Below are 21250 nucleotides of genomic sequence, written 5' to 3'. Positions count from 1 at the left end.
GCCTTGCTGTGCAGATGGTATGGTCAAAATCAATACTGGATAGTGAAAGTGTAAGTGTAAAGGCTAATATGGAACAGAGAAACAAAAGAGAACTTCTTCAGAAGGGAATTGGGAGGGTAAGGGAGGAGAGTACAATGCTGTGACACTTGAAATGCGTCTTGATCTGTATACTTCAACAAACTTTTCTTAGTAGATTACGCAATTTCTAATTTCTTACTCCGATTATTCAAAGTATTCAAATGTTCTCGGAGGGGGTGACCGCCCCTCCCTTTAATCCGTCCGTGGTGTCATTCAGTTTTACTTTTTGCTAGTAATTTAAAATGCTTTCCGAAACAAGTTGTCTTCTTGTGACTGCAGGGGGTGAAAGAAACAAACAAACCGTGAAAGGAAGAAAGAAGTGGTTTTGGGCTCTTCCAGTCCAGACCATTCTTACCACTGAGAAGTGAGAATCACATTAAAACCAGCTAGAACAAATGGTCAGCCCTCTCCCCTCTGCAGCATACTTTTTATTCTCTGTTGCCAAACTTACTGAAGAACTTATTAAAATTAATCTAACGCATGTAACGTAAATTGGAGACCGTGGTTGGATTTATATGGGTCTTGTGTATTTGTATTAAAAATTTCAAGTCGTTACCTGTAATAGTTTGTTAGAGATTACCATATTAAAATTTACGTGTTATCAAATGGAGAGTTAGAAACCTAAGCGAAGAGGTAGAAGATCCCCTTAACAAGAATTTCACATAAGTTTCCTCGTTTTCTTTTGTATTTCTATTCATGCTTCATGTATTTTATTTCGACTTACCTTTCAAATGTACTGACTGCGTCCATGATGAACTCAGTTCAGTGTATTTGAAACTTAAGTTGAAATAAAATTAATAAAACACGGATTAAATACAAAAAATTGAACTTTTAAATTAAAGAATAAAATTTGTTTGTGAGTATTGCATTATCCATTCACATTAGTAAGAAAAACACGTTCTTCGGCACAAGCACCAGCCAGCAAATGACGGGTGCCATCACCACCGATGGAACACGAAGAGGATACGAAGATATACGAAGAAGACCCCTTCGACCTCTCCACAGGCTCCTCCTCTGAGGGCTGACTATAAAAACAAACACCTCGAGGCAGAAGACATCACTTACTTACTGGTCACTTCCTACCTATTTCTCCAAGTTGCAACGGGCAGGAGAGACTCCTCTATCCTATCTCTGAGCTGCAACGGGAAAGAGGTATCCTCACTATCTCCGAGCAGCAATGGGCACGAGATCTTAATCTCACGAATGCGCTGCAACGGGAAAGAGGTATCCTCACTTATCTCCAAACTGGAACGGGCATGAGATACTAACCCTACATCTGAGCTGCAATGGGAGAGAGGTATCCTCACTATCTCCGAGCAGCAATGGGCACGAGATCTTAATCTCACGAATGCGCTGCAACGGGAAAGAGGTATCCTCACTTATCTTCAAGCTGCAATGGGCAGAAGATCTTAATCCCACCTCTGAGCTGCAACGGGAAAGAGGTATCCTCACCTATCTCCAAGCTGCAATGGGCAGAAGATCTTAATCCCACCTCTGTGCTGCAACGGGCAAGAGGTTCCTTAGGCCCAGCTGCAACGAGCAGGGACATTTTTAACCAGCAAACCTCAAACCTCCGAATTGCAACGGACAGGAGGTCCAATTGTAAACAACTTTAAGAGACAAATAGAAAATTTACTTATTTCTAATCTTGTGTACAAACTGTATAGACATCTTTTATTTTTTAAAAAAAGTAACGGGGAAAACCTGTGTACCGTTACTCTACAGAATATTAGAGTGTGTTAATATCTACCTTTTCACTATTGAAGCTACATGAGGTGTTCTCCCAACCACTCGCACTATGAATCGAACACGGGATCTCCCGCACAAAAGATAAGAACGTTAACCGTTAAGCCAAAAAGAAACTTGATTAAAAAATATATCATCCATAAAAAGTCGGCAATAAAACTACAAAGATAATCTTACTGATAATCTGTTAAATTATCCAGCGGAGTTTTCCATGCCTCTTCATAGTTAAATTTTTCCTTGTTAATCTTTAGCTCACTGCAAAATGTCACTGCAGGGAAAGGGATGTTGGAAATAGGTTCTGATGTATCCTTAAAAGTCACTATCACTGGAGATGTCTCCCATTTCGTCCAAACCTTCATGATAAAAGTTGAGCAGACCGTGAAGCACAAAATTAAAGCAATTATCCAGCACAATCTGTAAATAAAAAATAATTAGTAAACATTATCTTAGTTCCTGAATAAGGGTTTAGCATGAGGAATTGGGAAAAGTCATCAATTTCTCTTAAGCCTAGAAAGCCCAAGAAGTTCCTCTAAGGCATTACCATCTACATTCAACGTCAAGTGCTGTGTATAAAAGAACATTGGAAAACCACTACGATAGGTGGGCCAAAATATTTTTAGGAAGGAGGGGAGCACCAGTGAGTTTTACGTTGTTTTTTCTCATAAATTTTCTGCCTTCTTGGAACTCACGTTATGATTACCCTTAAAATGTTCTTACTTTTTTGTAAATAAAAATTATACAGCTAATAATAAATCGACGGTACTTTGCAGCTACCTCATATCTCAAAAACAAAACACAACTTTACAGAAGAAAATAGTTTGAGAATAGCTGAAAGTCAGCGATTTTTCTGATGGAAAAGTCAATTATGATAACAAATTGACTTCTCCACCACTTTTAACTGCCTCCAAGTTTTTCAAACATTTTTTTTTCTTCCAGACCCGTAGCTAGTCCAAAAATGTAGGGGGCAATTGATCTAACCGTATTATAATTCATCACCATTATAGTTTATTTGCAAGCCTACCGTGAGAATTTTAGGGGGGCAGTAAAAAGTTTGGGGAGTCCGCCCCCTAGCCCCCGTGGATACGAGCCTGTTTCCTTCTCCTGTAAAGTTGTGTTTTACGAGATAGCTGCAAAGTACCGTCGAAATGTCAGTACGAATGAGCAGAACCAAAGGAGTCTGTGAGAGTAATCCTAAATTGATCAATCTTCGGATCTGTATTCCATTTCCCCTATAATACATCACATTCTCAATTTATAATAGTGTTCTGATAGATTTTTAAAATCTTTTATTAGAATAATTTCTTTATCGTGAAAAAAATCTATATAAGTTTCCGTTGTAGGAATTTGTAATAAAGGGTGTTTCGAAAAGAACGCCTGATTTCAAAAGCCCGTTATTTTTATTTATTGTTGTTGGCAACATTGGTTTTGCATATTTTTTATTTTTATTTATTTATTTATTTATTTTTTTATCAGTGATCATTGAGGTTATGTTTTCATACTGTGCTTGTTTTCCAGGTCAGTGTTTGTGGAGTTGTTGTTCATCTAAAGATACAGTACGGAACAGCGAGTGTTGATTGTTTAAATTCACTACAAGATTGGTGAAAACTTTGCGGAAGCTGTTCGGAAACTCCGTACGTTTCCTGGACAGAACAATCAGTGTTGCCAATTTGGGCAAAAGTCGCTAAATCTGGGGATTCGACCTCCACGATAACGACAAAAATATTTTTTTTTCGATTGGCGACTTTTTTGTAATTCTTAAATGACAATTTAGCTACTTACAAATTTAGCGACATTTTGCTGTAAACAACCTGTTCATCTGTAGAGAAATATTACTAATTCAAAACAGTTTTTATGTTCTTTTCTTTCTTTTTGTTTGTTTTAATCAGCGCAAGTGATAAAGAGTTTGGGAATACAGCGCACCCACTCCCTCACAATCCTGTATGGTTATCTGTTACCCTTGCCCTCTAACGGAGAACAATTACAAACTTGATGTCCTTTAATTCGCAGAGCTTCCGTTGAGAGACACAGGTACCGCATTTCCGATAGCAACGAGATTAGCTATAGATGCGTGAATAAAAGCGAAGTGGGTGTTTCTTATATTTGTCCTTTGGGATCTTGTAATTATTCTGCACTTTTTCTTTAAAAATGCATAACGTATAAGTACTGTAGTGTTAATTATTTCGAACCTCTATGACTCCAAAATATGAGCAAAAGTACCCGAAACAATGTGAAATGATCTCTGAATTCAAGGATTGGTTGCGCCGTATTGACAAAGATGTGAGTAGAACATTTTTTTTTTTTTTTTTTTTTACATCTACAACTTTAAAACAAAGCTTATACACTTCGAATTTCACGAATATCTTTTTTTAAGCGACTTTTCACCCAAAATTGGAGTCATTTCATCTCTCGTTTAGCGACTTTTTGTATCATCATTTTGACAACACTGATAACAATGCTCCAAATGAAATCACTGTTCGTACGTTGATCAAATAATTAAAAAAAAAAAAAAAACGGTTCAATAGTAGACATCAATAGCTCTGGACGTCCTCGAAGTGGCTCAACGAGGCAAATGTTGTGCCGGGTGATAGTTAATTCCATGGACCGAGCAATTGTGTGTAGGCTAGTGTATGTGGGGGTTATACCCGATATTGTATTTCACGTTTTAACCTGAAGAGAATGGTATGTTTTGTTTGCTTCTTTTGAATAAATAAATGTGATTTATAGTAGCTTCAAATCCGGCGTTCTTTTTTAAACACTATATATATAAAGCCGCTCTCGCCCTTTGGTGCAAGCGGTCCCGACTTCGATTCCCTGCTGCGGACACTGTTGATAAAAGGGTAAAAGTTTTTCAGACCATCCATATATATAGGCTATATACTGTATATTACAATTGACACTTTGTGCCATCTGCTTGAAGTATAATAAAATAATTGTTAAATATAAAAATATATTTTATTTCCTATAAATTTAACTGAGGTAAATTCCAGGCTTTGAAACAACTTAATTCGTAGTATTTAATTTGTGTTAATATGTTAATTTTATCATTGTTGTTGTATATATAATATTGTATATACACAACAATAATACTAACATTGATTCACTGCCTCAGGATTAATAGCACTAGTTAACAAATTTAAACTTTTTGTTTGTTACATGAGAAAAATCACCTGATCTTAAAGCAGTGTTTCCCAACCGGTGTGCCGCGGCACACTGGTGTGCCGTGAATGGGCCGCTGGTGTGCCGCGAGGAATTGAAACAAAATTATTAATTTTATAGAAATCAAATTGCAAAACGTAGGGAAAAATGTATATTTGTATTTCACATTACTATGAACCTCTACTATGAATCTACAATTTTAAGTGCCATACCAGGTTAGTGTTCTGTACATTATTAATGTTGAAAAAGGTATTTGTTACCATTGTTATGACCATTATTGCTTCTTTATTGTTGCAGACTATTTTGTAACTTAAAAATTCAAAGTATCATTCAATCCTTTCGACAAATTACCTACATTTGTGTTTTAAAAGTAAAAGAGATTTGTTTGTTCGTTCGTTATTTAGTGATCTTCCTTCTTCGTAAAAGGTTGGATACAGGTTGTAAAAAGAAAGCGTATTTTTAAAAACCTGAATCTAATATTTCATTGCAATTGTTTTCAATTTTTAAATTAGAATGAAAAATAAGCGTAATGATTTACCACGGGGGGAAACCAGTGATAGAGCTTTCTTCTCTATGAAAAGGAGATCAACAATCACAGAAATAATACCGCTTTGTTTTATATTTACAAATAATATCATCTGTAAGTGTGCCGCGAGAATCCAAGTAACACCTTTAGTGTGCCGCAAGTTGAAAAAGGTTGGGAAACGCTGTCTTAAAGGAACTTTTTGCGTTGAATTCGAATATGCACTCGGTTTCTCTCCATCACGTACAGTTTTCCCGTAACAGAGGGATTTTCGGGAAATTCCCTCAAAAATTTCCCTTTTTCAGATATTTTATTCCCCTAGCTCCTGTCCCGTTACATATAGTAACATAGAAATTATACCTAAGTATACCTTGATTTATATTTAATAAACCCTAAAAGTTTCGTAAAAATCGCTTTGTTCTTTCTAGAGAAATAAATATATTTGTATGTATACTGTGTGCACTGTTTATTGCACCTGATAGTAATGCTTTCAGATCTCCTGAGTTGGGGTAAAAACGATTTGTTTTATTACTACAAACACAGACATAAAAATGAATATTTACAATAGTCAACAACACACTTGTATTGCTCTCTGTAAATTAGAAACGTGTATAAAAATAGAATGTACTTCCAACATATATTTTTTTTTAAACGTACAGTATATGTATATCTTATACAATTCTCCAAGTGTTTTCGTTTTGTATTGACCTAGTCCGTGATTTGCACCTGACAAAACAAGAGGCGGAACTTCTGGGATCAAGGCTCCAGCAGTGGAACTTATTGGATGCAGAAACGAACATATCAGTGTACAGGAAAAAGGTATGTTCAATTTTCAAGCTATTTCTCAATGCAAGATAATGTGTGCGTATGTACGGATATAAATGGGTTGATGGCGGAGCTAGGAATTCCTTACGTTCCAGAAGAATGGAGGTTATTTATCGGAGCGTCAAAGGTCAACCTTAAAGCTGTCCTTTTACATAATGGAAATAAAAAACCTTCTATACCACTTGCGCACTCAGTGAAGATTAAGGAATCCTATGACACCATGTCAACTTTGCTAAATCTTATAAATTACAAGGACTATTGTTGGCAAATATGTTGTGATCTCAAGGTAGTTGGTATTTTATTAGGACTGCAGTGCGGTTACACGAAGTACCAATGTTTTTTATGTTTATGGGATAGCCGAGCTGATGACAAACATTATGAAGTGAAGGAATGGGAACCTAGAGTGAATTACGTACCTGGAGAATGCAACGTCAAATACGCTCCTTTGGTAGATCCTAATAAGATATTACTACCGCCACTTCATATCAAGTTAGGACTTATGAAAAACTTTGTCAAAGCCATGGACACATCTGGTGAAGGTTTCAAGTATTTGCGAGATAAGTTCCCTAACCTGAGTGATGCTAAGATTTCAGCGGGAGTGTTTATTGGTCCCCAAATTAGGAAATTAATGCTTGATGATAGCTTTGACAGCAAGTTAAACAGTGCTGAGCTAGCTGCCTGGACAGCATTTAAGTGTGTTGTGCGCAACTTTCTGGGCAATAACAAAGCTGAGAGTTACACAGAAATCGTACAGGACATGATACAGAAATACAAAGAGTTGGGTTGTAGGATGTCTTTAAAAATCCACTTTTTGCACTCCCACCTCAGCTTCTTTCCTGCTAACCTAGGTGCTCTCAGCGACGAACAGGGGGAAAGATTCCACCAAGATATAATGGCAATGGAGAAAAGGTACCAGGGACGATGAGATCCTTCAATGATGGGGGACTATTGTTGGGGTCTTGTTAGAGAATGCAACATTTCTTACAAAAGAAGGAAGTAGTGTACGTTTTTGTAACCCAATGGAAGTTTCATATATTGTGATAATTTTGATTGTCTTTTCATGACCTTTTGGTACATTTGTATTATTGTTTATTGTAAATTGTCACACTTGTAAATTATATTGTATTATATTTTATATATGTGTTTGTGGTAATAAACCAAAACGTTTTACCTCAACTTAAGAGATCTGAAAGCATTACTATAAGGTGCAATAAACAGTACACACAGTATACATACAAACATATTTATTTCTCTAGAAAGAATAAAGCGATTATTACGAAACTTGGAGGGTTTGTTAAATATGAATCAAAGTATACTTAGGTATAATTTCTATGTTAGTATATGCAAGGGGACAAGATCTTGGGGTGTAAAATAAACGAAAAGGGAAATTTTTGAAGGATTTTCCCGAAAATCCCTCTGTTACGGGAAAATCGTACGTGATGGAGAAAAACCGAGTGCATATTCGAATTCAGCGCAAAAAGTTCCTTTAAGAACAGGTATTTCCTTTTATGTAACAAAACCTTTGTTAACTAGTGTAGTTTCATCTCCGAAGCACTATTTCTTTATTGAAAATAGAAATCATTTAAATCTCCTAACACTTCCAGTTTTAATATTGATCTTTGTAGAACAAAAACACGATAAGGAATTCCCAGAAACTGTTTTTGATGTTAATTCCAAAGACAAGGTTCCATCACTAAAGATACCCCTTTATTGGCACCAGAAGTTATAAATCAATTTCCGGTTTCAGCATTGACTTCACATTGTATAGAAGTGTTCAGTAGTTTCACATATAGAACGAAAGCCATTAATAATTATTTCCAATATATGGTTTTCTTCATCAATATTTTCATATACCGGTATACAAGGTGTTTCGTAACACCAAGTTAAGACAAAAATTATAGACCAACCTGGGTGCACAAATGCTTCCTTTTAGAGTTATAGGCTGCCAAAAACATGAAAAAAAATAAAACAACTTTAAAGGTCCATAACTCCAACTATGGGACCTACCGTAGTCAGGTCAAGACTTCACTTAGGAAGTAGTATGTGCCCTATCCAAATATCCATGTTTCAGAGTCCTGTGGTACTTCCACAATAATTTTTATAGAGGTAGTTGGTGAGTACTTCAAATTGTTTGCCCGTAGCCAAACTCCCTCTATAAAAATCGTTGCGGGAGTATTTTAGGATTCTGAAACATATATTTTTGGGGAGCAACTGGATTGCGCACACTACAGATCCCGAATTGCGCACAAATCTCTGTTGGCCTTCCTGAACACAGATTTTTGTGTAACGTTGCCACAATGGTAGATTTAAAGTTGTGCGCAAAGAAGGTTTTCCTTCAGACTAGCACAGAAACAGAAATCAGAAATAAAATTCATATTATATTGAGGATTAACTAAATATAATTTGATCAGTAGATGCAAGAAATCATGATACCTTCAAATTTACAATCTAAATGTTATAATTTTCTTGTCTCATAATCTGAACATGTATCACCTTTAAGCATTTCACACTGCTTCAATGTAAAGTTATGTATCTTTAAATCTTCATTTCTTTGTATACTGGTATCTCCTTTTGCAATTGATCTTAATTTCAATTTTGTTTCTGATTGTATCTTCAACAAAGATGAGATCACCTGATAAATATCTGGATCTAGTGAATAGAATGTAATAGAATAGAATAATTATAATGTTTATGAAATGCTTCCGCCCTATTTGCCGTTCGAGGAGCTACTGAGGATTCTGAAGCCCATATTCTAGGTGGAAACCTAAATAAAATGAAGCAAACAATTATGATGACATTCTCAATGTTAATAATAATAATAATAATATAGTATACATACTTCCCACTACTAGGCAAGTTTTATGCAAAAATTGACAATTGAAAATCAAAATGAATAATTTTCTCCACTGTCGTAAAGCTTTGCTTTGGTAAATTTATTAAGGTCTGTCGTTAACGTCTGTTTTTCCCCGGTCATATAATAGGATACTTGTTACAATAATATGTACGATACTATAAACTTAAATTACAATACTATTAATATAATACAACGACGTGAGTAAACTATTTCCTCATATTAATTACACTGCATTCCAATATAATCCTTGCAAAATTACACAATTTACTTAATAAAATGAAATCTGTCAATATATGTTAAATCACCTTCTTAAATCTAGTTAGAATATATAATCAGTAAGACACAGTATTATGTAACTACCTGCTAGTTTTATTACATACACTACGACTATGTACAGTAAATGCTATCATTGTAGTAGAAGTGGGTGCCGATAGAAGGCCGAGTCAGCAAAAAATTATCTTGTTTTCCTAGAAATCGATGTCATTTCCTGGAATTGGGAGGCAAGTTTCGACAAGCCTTTAGTTGCTATGTTCATAGCCTTTTACGGGTAGTACAGAAGCGCGTGGGAAAATTTTGGTTTATTTGAACCCCCGTTACCCCCTACTCCTCCTGGAAAGCCAAAGAGCATAAGTGATTTAGCCCCTTGATCCTATTCCCACGAGATGACTGTAGAATATGAACTGAAAACATGATATTCAAATGATCGAAGCTTCTCAGCAGATTGTATGAAATTGGTCTTAGTTGCTAAGGTAAATATTATATGTCATGATTTTTTTTAAAAGCGTGAGATGAGAAACATTATATGAGTCTCAGAACGAAACACATACCCATGCAAAATCGTGTTGCTTAGCCCCCCTTGGCCCTATTCCCACAAAGTGTCTGTAGAAGACGTGATAGTCAAATGATCAAATCTTCTCACGAAATTGACTTAGTTGCTAAGGTAAATATTGTATTTCACAATTTTTTTAAAGACGTGAGACATGAAACCAGATATAAGTCTCATAACGAAACACATACCTATACACTCCTTTCCCCCCACACCTCCTGCGAATGGATTCCATTGATTGAGCAAATTCTAATAATGGAAACTTCTCATAGCATATCATATTGTTTAAAACGTAGGGTGTGAAGTGTGTTATATGAATGTTCACATGATGATATCTGCTATGCTAAGTAAATCGATATCACTTCCTGTTTAGTTGTTATGTTCATAGCCTTTGAGAACATCATGTTGCTAGAAACAAGATGAAACATGCCTTTTAGGGTTACCATCAGCTATAGGTTCATGAAAAAACACGCCTTTTCTAGTCGTCTTGTATTGGTTAGCTAATTTGAATTCCCAAGCCCCGCCCCCCTCCCGCAAAGACTCTTGAACGTCTACCGGATCTTCATCAGAGTCCTTTCAGTTACCACGATTGAAACCTACCAATTGATTGTGTTTTCAGCTTAAACTGTAGTGAGTGTTTTGTGCTTTAAGTTCTTAGGATTAAATCCTATCAATTGATTGTGTTTTCAACCTAAAACTGAAGTGTATGTGTGTTTTGTGATACCGCTCGTTCTTATTAAAATAGGTAAGTAAAATATATATATATATATGTTCTTTCTTCATTTAGTTATAAAGGCAGTTGAAAGAACAAGTGTATTTATTTAAAGTTCCGTTCATGTTCTAACATTTAAAAAAAAAACACACAGACACATATGTGAATGTCTGTTTTGTTAGTCTCTTTCTTCCTCTGTTTTGCTAGTACATTGAACTACATCTTAAAATGGTTTAGTTTCAAAAGCAACAGATAAGATGCCATTGTCAAATGTTTTGATGATACGTACTACAACGAGATAACAAGACTGCCCTAGTTAAAAACACATAAGCGAACTTCTATGATGCTTCTAAGAAAAATGATAAGATGGAATTCTTGAATGTTTTCTGGTTCGCATTGCAATTGTCGCAAGAAGTGTCTGTAGACTTGGTATTTTAATTTTGATAATATGATGTATACGTCTGTCTTTCTGTTTGTAAATGAAATCTTTTAAACAATGAAGAGATTTACGTCCAACAATAAAGCCATCAAGGTCTGTCTGTCTTTCTATGTCGGTTATGCTAATGGAGGCGATGGTGATGAGTTGAGTTGATTTTAGTTCAGCGTCCCTTTCAACAGCAAGGCTATATGAGACGTGGACCTACTGATTATCGTGGAATCTGAACCACTAAGTTTTACGTCTTACAGTTATGTTGGCTATGCTAATGCAGGCGGTGATGATGAGTTGATGAGTTGAGTTGATTTTAGTTTAGCGTCCCTTTCAGCTGCGAGGCTATATGAGACGTGGACCTACTGATTAACGTGGAATCCGAATCACATGAGCTCCAGCCGGGACGATGGTAATGAGAAATGAATGAATGAAATGATGCATTAAATTCACGTACACGGTGTTTGTCCATCGAGTTTTACGTCCTACGGTTACGTCTACTAGGCTAATGAAGGTGAGGTGATAATGAAAAAATGAATGAAATGATGTAATGAAGAAAGTGGAAGGAAACTGATGAACTCCGAAGGGAAATCCACGCATATGATGTTTGTCCACCACAATGTTCATAGGGCACGAACTGGGATCGAATCAGGGACCCAAGCACTTGAGGTGAACGCTCTACCACTGAGCCATCGTGCCCTCTGGAACGTAAAAATGAAACGATAAGGACGGTTTTCCGGGGACAGTGAATAGCATCTTTTCGTTAAGTTGTAAAGGAAGCAGGGAATTTGTGGTCGCTAAAATTAATGACAAGTATATAGAAAAAAAAGACGTGATTTGAACACGGGACCTCATGCACCAGAGGTGAACACTCTACCACTGAGGCACTGAAGTTAATTTCATAATTTTCTAATGTTAATAAGAGTGAAATCTAACGTTAAATACACATACATAAGTCAACGAACTGAGAGAGTTTCTGTATCTGCAATGTCTACTTGCAAAGAGCAGAAAAATAAGATAACAGAACATGTTTTGTATTTCAATGTTGTTCTCCAGCTGTCGCGTCAACATTATCTTAGGTCATGGTTTCAGACAACACGAAGCGAAGATATGTATGTGTGTATGTGTTTTAGGTAATATTAAAAGAGTGTTTGAGATCTAAAACTTGACAAAACTAGTGTTGCTTATTCATCTCGGATGACGTTACCTATGTACACATGATGTTGATTGATTTTTGAGTTTAACGTTCCGTTCAGCAGCGAGGCTATATGCACCACAAAGTTCACACGGCGAGAGTTAGGATTGAACCAGGGACCCCAATCACAGAAGGTGAACGCTTTACCACTGATCCACAGCACCCCCACGATTTCAACATGTGGCACAAATCTTCAAGTTAAAACAATTGTCTATTCTCAAATAAGAGAACATTTCTCCATTTCTTTAAGTTGATCTAGGAAGTTGAACTTTATACAGTTTTCTCCATATTATAGTCTAAGCTGTATGTGATATTACTTTAAAAGGACGAAAGTAGTTAAAATATTCCCTATTATTATCATCAATTTCTTCTAAAATGCTCAGAATCCCGTCATAGAATTCGTATACTAACTATGTACACAGGCGTGCATTAAGAAATTTTTTGTTGGGAGAGGTCCAAGCTTTGGGGCGACGGGACTCAAACACTACAAGCCTCTGTGTAGTATTGAACGCGTATTATTTTGCACTCGAAAAGACAATAAGTACTTGTAAAATACTGTCATCTATATTGTCATAGCGTCCCTTTCAGCAGCGAGGCTATATGAGACGTGGACACTAAATCACCAAGGTCCCCTATCGCATCACAAGTGAACGCTTTACCATAGATTCACAGAGTCCCCTAGTACTTGTAAAAATACTTTCATCTATATTGTCATAGCGTCCCTTTCAGCAGCGAGGCTATATGAGACGTGAACACTAAATCACCAAGGTCCCCTATCGCATCACAAGTGAACGCTTTACCATTGATTCACCGAGTCCCCTTAGATCAAAGTACAGTACTCATGTAATAATATTATCTAACATAAAGTTCAGTTGTCGAGGGGGCTCCCTGTGGGGTAATATTCATACACGTAAAATATTTTAAAATAAACAATATTAGTACCGATTCCATAGTTTTCGAAGGTGCTGTATTCAATAAAGACACTTTGAAAATAGTAACATGACATCTAAGGGGTAAAAAGTGATGAGCTCACGGGGGGTGATATTCATACACGTAAAAATAATTTAAAATAAACAGTATTAGTAACGATTCCATAGTTTTCGAAGGTGTTGTATTCAATAAAGACACTTTGAAATCAGTAACGTGACATCTAAGGGGTAAAAAGTGTTGAGTTCCCGGGGGTGATATTCATACACGTAAATAAACAACATTAGTATCGATTCTATAGTTTTCGAAGGTGTTGTATTCAATAAAGTCACTTTGAAATCAGTAACATAACATCTAAGGGGTAAAAAGTTGTGGGCTCCCAGGGGTTGGTATTCTTACACGTAAAAAGGGGAGCATATGAATAAGACAAGTAAGACATAAGTAGAAACGGTTTTCCGGGGAAAGTCAATAGCATCTTTTCGTTAAGTTGTAAAGAAGATAGCATTGAATTTGTGGTCGCTAAAATTAATGACAGTATAAAAGAAAGACATGTAGAGAGGAGGAGGAGGAGGAAATATGGATTTCGCGTTCACTAAAATTAACGATAAAATTCTAAAACAGAATAAGTATAAAAGGACGTGTAATCTACATATCTTCATTAGTTAATACATTTGAAAGAGATTGTGAGCATACATTTGTTTCACTCCTCATTCCGTGGAATAGGAAGAAAAGTTAAAAATATTTAAAAGGTATGATGAGAGATTATTTCATTGCCATCATAAAGTTCTGTCTTATATAGTATATATTTATATATCTAATATATATTGATTTATAAGTAACAAAATTCATTTCTTTTTTTTATTTTAGGTTGCATACAAATAAAGATAAGTGTAATCCTTTTTCCTATCCCTGTTGATATTATTATTATTCCTTTTTAATTACTTATATATTACATTTTTACTTATTCGTATATTCTTTTAAACACTTATATATCCTTTCAAAATATTTATATACATATATATATATATATATTCCATTTAAATAAGATTTATATATCCTATTATATATCATATTCATATACCATTTACACATATTGCATTACGTATATACATCTGAGGAAGAAAAATGGCAAAAGAGAGTACGCAAGATTTACTGAAGGAGATTACGGTCTTCATTAATGACATTGAAGAAGAAGAAGAAGAAGAGGTAGTGGGCGTAAATAACGAAACGCAAGTTCTTTTAAGTGAAATAAATGCCATAATCGGGATAGAAGAAGAAGAAGAAGAAGAAGAAGAAGAAGAAGACGCAAAAGAAGAAATGGAAATAGATCATCATGAAAAAATGCAAGAAGAAGAAGACGGAGAAGAACAAATGAAAATAGAAGAAAGAATAGAAGAAGCAGCAACAGAAGAAGAAGAAGAAAGAGAAACTATTGAAATTCAAATTCCAGTAGAAAAAGAAGAAGAATATGATGAAGAAGAACTATTACAAATATTGAACAGTGCTAGCAATAGAACGATAACAGAAGAATCATCAGGCCGTATTAAAGAAATTATAAAGTGGTTACAAGAAGGAACAGAAGAAGACGTCGAAGAAAGGAGAAATGAAGAAGAAGAGCTGCTAAATTTCACGTTTTCCCAAATAATAGGAGAGGATTACAATAAGGAAGAGATGAAGATAGAAGAAGAAGATGATAAGTTTTACACGAATGAACTAGAAAATTGGATTAACAATTTGTTTCCCGATCCCAGAAAAGAAGAAGAAGAAGTAATATATCCCTCAATTATGGAAATATTAGCAGAGGCTAATACAGAACACGAAGAAATGGAAGTCGATTTAGACGACATAGAAAAAAGAATGGACGAATTGCTAGCCGTATTTCAAGCACAACGAAATTCAAATATACAAGTAGGATTCGGAAATAACAACCGTAATGATGGACACAATAGATTTCATATAATAGAAGAACGAAGAAGACAATACAGAAGATACAATATGGAGGGTAGAATGCTACGATTCCGTCTAGCCCCCGTACGTGCAGATGAAAACCCTTTTACGGCAATTGAAGCAAGTCTACGGGCACTAATAGATTATTTGCTACGTAATGTGGACCAGCATGATTACGTAGGAATAACAATCACAAACGAGAGAGAAGGACATCGACCATTTTGGTTGTCATTCAGAGAAGCAAGAAATCTTTCAGCAGAAGTTCTATGGACAAGCTATGAGAAAGTACTGCAAAGTAATGCGGCTTTTCTTATAAATGAAGATTGCATCGTGAATTTTCATCATGTACGTATGCCAAGAGGACAAGGTCCTTTGAAACAACATATTTTGAATACTGAAGAATATGTAAAGGCAAAACGTGGTATTATCACAATTAAGAATAAAGGCACAAGATGTTTAGCACATGCAATCGTCGTTGCCATAGGACTGAAAAAATACAAGGGAAGAAATCAAACTGAATATAATAGATATGTAAAAACTCAAAGTAAATATATCATAGAAAAAGAAGCAGAAGAACTGTGTGAAGCTGCCGGTGTAGATCTTAGTCATGGTGGTGGAATTCCTGAAATTCGTAAATTTCAGGAATATTTAAAGGATTATAAAATTACAGTGTATAGGGGCTTTTCAGGAAGTGATGTCATGTTTGAAGCACCACCAAGTGATAATGAAAGAACACCTTTAAACTTACTCTTTGTAGATAACCATTACAACGTTATTGAAAGCTTGACAGCATGTTTTAGCTGTAATTTTTATTGCGAAAGCTGTCATAAGAAATATCAAAATAAACATGATCATTTGAAACAATGTGCAGCTGTATGTTTTCGTTGTCATCAGAAGCCACCATGTGACTTTAAAGAAACCCATATTACTTGCAATGATTGTAATCGAGAATTTTATGGCCAGTCATGCTATGACTATCACAAGTCAGCGCCGTATCAAAATGGAAAGCCTTTATGTTCCATTGTGAAATGCTGTACCCAGTGTTTGAAAATTTATGTAGTAAAAGAGAAAGGTTCTCACGTATGTGGAGAAACTTATTGCAACATTTGCTATGCTATAGTACCACCCAATCATGAATGTTACATGAAAGTGAATGAAAGAAGAAAATCGAAAAAAGCCAATGAAAAAATCATCATGGAGAAGAAAGCTATGATTCTGTTTTATGATATTGAATGCACACAAGATACGAAAATAGAAGAGGAGGACGCAAACATATATGAACACATACCTAATGTCTTGGTTAGTCAACATGTATGTTACCAATGTTATGAAGATAACAACATCAAGAATGATTGTGTCATTTGTGGAAAGCGAGAAAATATTTTTGACGGAGAAAATGTAATAGAAGATTTTCTAAAACATCTTCAACAACGTCGACCAAACATTAAATCAGTAATCTGTGTTGCCCATAACTCAAAGGGATATGACGCACATTTCATCATTAAGACCATGGTTGAGAAGATGAATTGGACTCCAGAAGTAATCATGAATGGAGCAAAAATTCTCTCTCTTAAAATAGGAAACGTAACCTTCATCGATTCACTAAGCTTTCTTCCTATGCCCTTAAGTAAATTAAGTGGTGCATTTGGGCTTCAATCGTGCAAAGGATATTTCCCACACTTCTTTAATCGACGTGAGAACCAAACCTATGAAGGGCCGCTTCCAGACATTAAATATTATGGAGCAGATACTATGAAAGTAGACGAAAGACGCAAGTTTCTCCAATGGTATACCGAACATCAAAACGACACCTTTAAAATGAAAGAAGAACTCATCAAGTATTGTGTACAGGATGTCGAGGTATTACGTCAAGCCTGTATTTCATTTATGAATACATTTGAATCTGAAACTAATGTCAATCCCTTACTTGAATGTATTACAATTGCTAGTGCATGTAATTTGGTATATCGTAGAAATTTCTTAAAGGAAAATACAATTGGTATCATACCAAAGAACGGATATCGATGGAGAGATGTCCAGTCAATTGAAGCAGTACAATGGATAGCTTGGGAAGAAAAAACCAGAAACATCCAAATTACCAATGCTGCACGTAGTAAGGAAAAACGAATAGCATCAATGAAAGTAGATGGTGTATGGACAGATCCCAATACAGGAAGAATACACGTCTGGGAGTATGAAGGCGATTTCACACATGGTTGTATCTACTGCTACCCTAACGACAGAGATAAACCTATCTATAACAATACTACAGATACCATGGAATTTCGATATGAAGCAACAAAGAAGAAAATCCAAAAATTAAAAGATTTTGGCTGTGAAGTGCATGAAATATGGGGTTGTGAATTTAAAAAACAATTGGCAGGAAATGAAGAGATGAAGAAGTATGTTAGTAATCATCCGTATACAAAGAAAACACCATTAAAACCTCGTGACGCTTTTTATGGAGGACGTGTGAATGCCATACGTTTGTATCATAAAGCACAAGAATCTGAAGGAGAGACCATAAATTACAAAGATGTTATTTCCTTGTACCCATTTATCTCTAAGACTAAGAAGTTTCCAATTCGTCATCCTACTATCTACCTGCCTGGAGATTCAAATATTCCCACCATTGAAGAAGTAGAAGGATTAGTTAAGCTCAGTATTTTGCCTCCAAAACAACTGTTTCATCCTGTCCTCCCTTATAAATCAAATGATAGATTGATGTTTCCACTCTGCCGTACATGTTGTGATGAATTAAACCAAGCACCTTGTAATCACAACGATGAAGACCGAGTGCTACATGGAACATGGGTAGCAGATGAAGTAAGAAAGGCATTAGAAAAAGGATACAAAATAATAGATATTCATGAAATATGGGCATATGACGTTGTTCAATATGATGAAAAAACAAAAAGTGGTGGCTTATTTGCAGAATACATAAACACCTTCCTGAAAGCAAAAACAGAAGCAAGTGGATGGCCAGCATGGTGTGAAACAGATGAATTAAAGAAGAAGTACATTCAGCAATTTTATGAAAAGGAAGGAATACGTCTAGATGAGAACAAAATTAAACATAATCCAGCACTTAGAAGTTTAGCTAAATTAATGCTAAATTCATTTTGGGGAAAATTTGGTCAACGTGAGAACATGGGTCATGTCAGCATTATTAATGAACCCAAGGATTTATATGAGAAATTATCATCTCATGATATAGATGTTCATCAAATATTTCCAGTAAATGATGACATGTTATATGTATATTGGCAATACACCGATGACGTTCCTGTTTCATTACCAACAGTAAATGTTGTCATAGCCGCATACACAACAGCACAAGCAAGATTAGAATTGTACAAATATTTAGATCAACTACAAGAAAGAGTATTATATTTTGATACTGATTCCGTCATTTATACGCAAAAACCTGGTGAAAGTACAATTCCAACTGGTGACTTTTTAGGCGATTTAACAAATGAAGTCCTCGAATATGGTAAAGAAGCCTATATTTCAGAATATGTCTCGGCGGGCCCGAAGAATTACAGCTTACGTATTTTTGATCCCAGCACGAAGAAGGAGTTTCAAGTATGCAAGATACGAGGCTTTTCATTAAACTATGAATCTTCAAAACACCTAAATTTTGATGTAATGAAGAAAATGATAGTAGATAATGAAGAGGATGCAGAAGAAGAGGAAGAATCTCGTCCTACTGAAGTAAAAATTACCAATGAGAAAAAAATTTGCCGCAGGAAAGACCATACTATCGTCAGCATGCCCGAAACAAAAATTTATAAGATAAATTATATTAAACGACGTAGAATACCAAATTCATATGATACTCTTCCATATGGCTACACTACTTCCAACAAAAGAAGAAGAGAAATGTAATAAGGCCCTTTATAAATATACGTATGAAGAAAGAATGATCATACTCTTTAACATGGACACGACGTGGAAACATCCCTTTTCATGTATTGTTGCCGGACCAAGTGGATGTGGAAAAACTTCCTTTGTAATACGTTTCCTGTTCAATTTATCACGTAGGGTTAATACATCGTTTCGTCATATTTATTGGTACTATGCAGAATGGCAAAATGCATACAGAGAAATTTCGACAAAAGTACAATTTATTGAAGGATTACCTCGAACAAAAGACTTTTTACCTGAAACTGGACCACATCTTATTATTATTGATGATCAAATGTGTGAAGTGAACCGCAATATAGTTGATTTCTTTACAAAGGGTTCTCATCATAGAAATCTTAGTGTACTATTTATTACACAAAACATATTTCATCAGGGAAAAGGAAGCAGAGATATGAGCTTAAATTGTTCTTATCTCGTATTATTTAAAAATCCAAGAGATAAATCACAAATTAAACATTTAAGTTATCAATTAACTCCTGAGAATCCAAAATTTCTTCAAGAAAGTTTCAACGACGCAACAAAGTTACCATATGGATATTTCTTTATTGATTTAAAACAGGATACGCCAGATGAACTTCGTTTTCAAACAAATATTTTTCCTGATGATATTTATCATTACGTTTATGTTCCATCGAAATAGAAGAAGAAGATGTGTTTATAATGTTTGTTTTAAACTGTGTTTCTTCATTCTGACAATATGTCTCCAAGAGTAAAACACGGAGATCTTCTTCGTACGCTGAGCAAAGCAAATCCTAAATTACGTAAAGCTATACTGGCCAATGCAGACTCTTCAGTGATTCGAAGTATTTGTGAATGTTGTTATAATGTATTAAAAGGGAATGTACCTCTTACAAAGACACAGAAAGCAAGATTAAAGCGATACAAGAGGACGCTTCGATATCTTGTGAAGAAAGGAAACTCCATCCAAAAGAAGAAGAAGCATTTATTAGTGCAGCAGCAGGGTGGATTCCTACCGGCATTATTAGCTCCTATTTTAACTGGTGCATTATCAAGTTTACTATTCCGTTAGTACAATGGAACACGCAAAGAAGATGATTTTAGTTCCACCTGAAGTTCTGAATCGTATACAAACACCAACATCATCATCATCATCAGCCCTGGAGAAACGTGAATCTAATTTGGATCAAGAAATGCAAGAGATTTTACAGTTATCATCGCTTAGTGATGAAGAAAAGTGGAATCAGTATAATAATATTCTTCAAAAATATTTACATTTAATACGAAAACAAGAAGAACCTGTGACACTTTCAATTACGTCAACTAAATCAGAGAAGCCTGAAGTAGAAGAAGAAATATTATTATCTATACCCAAAATGTTTCGTAAAAGAGCTGAATTACTACTACATAGAATGAAACATGATGATAATATCACGTGGGATAATAAAGGAACTGTTTACATCAGAGGTGATAAACTAGAAGGATCTCACATTGTAGATTTAATTTCTGATGTGTCGCGACCCCGGAAACACACAAATCCACCGGGATGGGAGAAATTTTGTAATTATTTATCTTCTAATAACACACCTCAAGAACTTATTGGAAATCCAAAACGTTTGTCATATATTTTACGACGAACTAAAGCATCACCAACAGCATCATCGTCAAGGGAAAAAATACCTCTGAAATCGTTTGCAGAAGACGACGAAGAAGAAGCAGAAGAAGAAGAAGAAAAGGAAAAAGTAATATCTCCTATAAGGAAAAGGAAACGTGCCTGTAAACGTCCAGTATGGTCAAGGTGGAAACCGTAAACAAACAGTTAAGCAAGATTTACTACAACCCTTCACATCCTGCCTCGTTTTCAACTGTTAAAAAATTGTGGATAGCTACAAAGAAGAAAATTCCTATACATTGTATAAGAAGATGGTTACTGCAACAAACAACATATACGTTACACAAACCTGTACGTCGTCGTTTTAAAAGAGATTTCTATGTAGTGAATAACATTGATGATGAGTGGGAAAGTGATATTAATGATCTTCAATCTCTTCATAAATTTAATGATGAATATCGTTATATTCTGACAGTGATAGATGTGTTCAGTCGATATGCATGGGCTGTGCCATTAAAATCTAAAAGTACAAATGAT

General features: G+C 35.3%; 1 protein-coding gene across 1 annotated transcript in view; it reads right to left on the bottom strand.

The window, feature by feature from the left end:
• Window positions 1–21250, bottom strand: part of LOC145664855 (pickpocket protein 28-like) — a 102348-nt gene that overhangs the window by 49719 nt on the left and 31379 nt on the right. The window contains exon 3 of the mRNA XM_081731878.1: window positions 2002–2238. Within this exon, the coding sequence (XP_081588004.1) occupies window positions 2002–2238 (237 nt within the window). The remainder of the gene's footprint in view (window positions 1–2001; window positions 2239–21250) is intronic.

This window comes from Thermobia domestica, chromosome 11, assembly GCF_964235325.1.
Source record: "Thermobia domestica chromosome 11, izTheDome1.hap1.1, whole genome shotgun sequence".
Lineage (NCBI taxonomy): Eukaryota > Metazoa > Arthropoda > Insecta > Zygentoma > Lepismatidae > Thermobia > Thermobia domestica.
The sequence above is the reverse complement of the archived record's forward strand: the minus strand, read 5'-3'. Positions and strand labels throughout refer to the sequence as shown.